Raw genomic sequence first — 2,596 nt, 5'->3', positions numbered from 1 at the left:
AATTTATTTTTTTATTTCTCTCTCCCCGTACCTTCACTCTTTTTCTAATCTTTTAGTTAATATTCTAATCTAATGATATAAAAAAAATAAGCATACAAAACAAAATAAATATAATATCTTATCCGAAACATTTACTATTGGTCTTCCTTATATTGAATATAAAAATACCTTTGATGTTGTATGCATCGTTGTATATAAAAATACTCAATTATTGAATGCATAACTTTATTTGATTTGCATAATAATTAATATTTTTTAATTGTAGAGTTTTATTTCGAATTGATACTTACAAAATTTTATGTGCGTGTTATAATTTTTTCACCTCCTAAAATAGCACAAAATAATGATACAATTTTTTCTTTTAGCGATTAACCAACGACATTTTGCCGATAAAATTTTTGATCATTTTGTTCCATGAATCGTACTAGTTAATATTCTTGTGCAAGTTATGATACGTGGATGTATCTACCAAAAAAAAAAAGCTTATGATGCGTGGGTCCAGTCCCCATCCAATTATCTTTTTGCTGGTCTCTCACCCTCCACTCCCCTCTCCTCCTCTTCCACTATAAAATGTCTCATTCTCGCATTGTTGCGCCGTTACAGAGAACAACGAACAGTACCAATACAGAGAGAGAGAGAGGAAAATTCAATTCAAAGAGAACAACAAACAGATTGATTACACACATACACAACCTTGAACCTTTCCTTTTGTGAAATTTTGGTACATATTTGGATTGAAGAGTTATTTGGAAAATGAGAAGGCCACTCCGATATTCGCACAATCACCGCACCGACAAAAACAATCCCTTAGACGCCATACCCGACGATCTTGTTATTTTCATCCTATCCAAGCTTAGCTCCATCTCTTCTTCACCTTCCGATTTCATCACCATCCTCTTAACGTAAGTTCCACTTTTCCACACACACATTTTACATGCTTCTTCCCCTGTAATCTTATTGCTATCTTCATTTCTTATAATATTTTATCTTCCCCATAAAAATGAACGTACAGATGCAAAAGACTGAGCCGGTTAGGTCTGAATCGTTTGGTATTATCCAAACTCGGGGCTAAGGCATTCGCTGTAAAACCCAAAAAATGGTCAGAATCTGCTAACCGTTTCCTCAATCACTGTGCCAACGCCGGCAACGCCGATGCCTGCTATACTCTCGGAATGGTATATTAACATTAACGTTATTGTAACCAAATCATTTGAAATCTATTTGTTAGAATTTTTATTTATTTTTATTTTCAGATCCGTTTTTACTGTTTGCAAAACCGAAGGAGCGGGCTTTCTCTGATGGCGAAGGCCGCGATGAGGTTGCACGCGCCGGCTATGTACTCGCTGGCGGTGATACAGTTCAACGGTAGCGGTGGTTCCAAGAGCGACAAGGATCTGCGAGCCGGCGTGGCTCTATGCGCCCGGGCCTCACTCCTCGGCCACATCGACGCGCTTCGCGAGTTAGGCCACTGCCTCCAAGACGGTTACGGCGTGCGACAGGACGTCGCCGAGGGGCGACGGTTGCTCGTCCAAGCCAACGCGCATGAGTTAGCGTTCGTTATGCGCGCAGTCACGCAATCCTCCTCCTCCTCGTATCCGCTGACGTGGCGCGCTCGACGGTTATGGAACTGTGCGTGCCGAGCGGGTTTGATTAGTTCGTTACCCAGCGGAAACGGTTATAACGGTGCGGTGCAGCCGGTGAATAGGTTTCTGAGGGAGTGGTTCGAGTCGGGTCGTGGGGGTTTGGGAGAGGGGCTTAGACTGTGCGCGCACGTTGGGTGCGGTCGTGCCGAGACGCGGGAGCAAGAGTTCCGGCGGTGTTCTGTTTGTGGCAAGGTGAACTACTGCTCGCGTGGCTGCCAGGCGCTTGACTGGAAGTTAAGACACAAGATGGAGTGCTCGCCGGTTGAACTGTGGGTTGACGAAAACGAAGGTCGAGTTGGAGGCGGCGATGGCGGCGGCGGCGCAGTAGGTGACGATGAAGGTATTGTAGAGATGGGAAATTGAGAACGAAAAGAAAGAATAATGGCTGCGTGATTTTCTGTACAGATTAGGTAAAGTTTTCTTTCTTGAGTTTTTCGGAAATTTCTTTCAGAATTAGTTGTAATAGTTAGAAGCTTAGTGAAGTTTAGAATTTTTTTTTTTTTTTTTGTTAATGAAGGAAATGGAGGAAGACGTCTTTTTCTAACTTCTTTTCTTCGGCTAGAGCCCATACGACAGCTGGAGCAGGATATGGACTTTATTATTATTTTTCAAAAAAAGAAAAGAAAAAAAGAATGGTATTTATTTCTTTCTATCTCCTTTTAAAAACAACCGAGACGTGTGTCTTATCTTATTTTATTTGAGGTACGCATTTTTTTTTAAATTAACTTCATTTCCTTTAAAATAATAGGGGTCGGAGAAATATTATTTGAAAAAATTTATTAACGTATTTTTAATACATTATGCAATTGCTGAAGAAATCATTGATTTGCGTGACTAAAAGGGGGGAGCAAAAAAAAATTGTTGAGATCGTTGTCTTTGATTTTTTCCTTGAACGAGTTTGTACCAGTAACAAGACTCATATTATTTACGTTAAATTAATAAAATTATGGATA

At 40.2% G+C, this 2,596-nt stretch overlaps 1 protein-coding gene across 4 annotated transcripts; it reads left to right on the top strand.

The window, feature by feature from the left end:
• Positions 1 to 615: 615 nt before the first annotated feature.
• Positions 616 to 2,345, top strand: LOC133288579 (F-box protein At5g50450-like). Of its 4 annotated transcripts, none has more exons than XM_061486402.1 (4): positions 616 to 902; positions 1,013 to 1,175; positions 1,254 to 1,573; positions 1,655 to 2,345. In XM_061486402.1, the coding sequence occupies exons 1-4, from the start codon at positions 754 to 756 to the stop codon at positions 2,004 to 2,006; spliced, it is 984 nt and encodes a 327-aa protein (XP_061342386.1). In that variant the 5' UTR covers positions 616 to 753; the 3' UTR covers positions 2,007 to 2,345. The 4 variants fall into 4 exon arrangements, with proteins under 4 accessions (XP_061342386.1, XP_061342371.1, XP_061342380.1 ...); XM_061486387.1 differs by having other exon boundaries at positions 1,254 to 2,053; positions 2,161 to 2,345; XM_061486396.1 differs by having other exon boundaries at positions 1,254 to 2,053; positions 2,132 to 2,345.
• Positions 2,346 to 2,596: the final 251 nt, after the last annotated feature.

This window comes from Gastrolobium bilobum, unplaced genomic scaffold, assembly GCF_033153095.1.
Source record: "Gastrolobium bilobum isolate Gb01-03AN ecotype WA unplaced genomic scaffold, APGP_CSIRO_Gbil_v1 utg45580, whole genome shotgun sequence".
NCBI classification, from domain to species: Eukaryota; Viridiplantae; Streptophyta; class Magnoliopsida; order Fabales; family Fabaceae; genus Gastrolobium; species Gastrolobium bilobum.
This window is presented reverse-complemented; position numbering and strand designations above follow the sequence as displayed.

Bases quoted from the DNA above. Each gene is read 5' to 3' on its own strand.
- LOC133288579 (XM_061486387.1), top strand. From the start codon at position 754: ATGAGAAGGCCACTCCGATATTCGCACAATCACCGCACCGACAAAAAC. The intron at 903-1,012 runs GTAAGTTCCACT...ATGAACGTACAG, and splicing joins TTCATCACCATCCTCTTAAC to ATGCAAAAGACTGAGCCGGT. The intron at 1,176-1,253 runs GTATATTAACAT...TTTTATTTTCAG, and splicing joins CCTGCTATACTCTCGGAATG to ATCCGTTTTTACTGTTTGCA.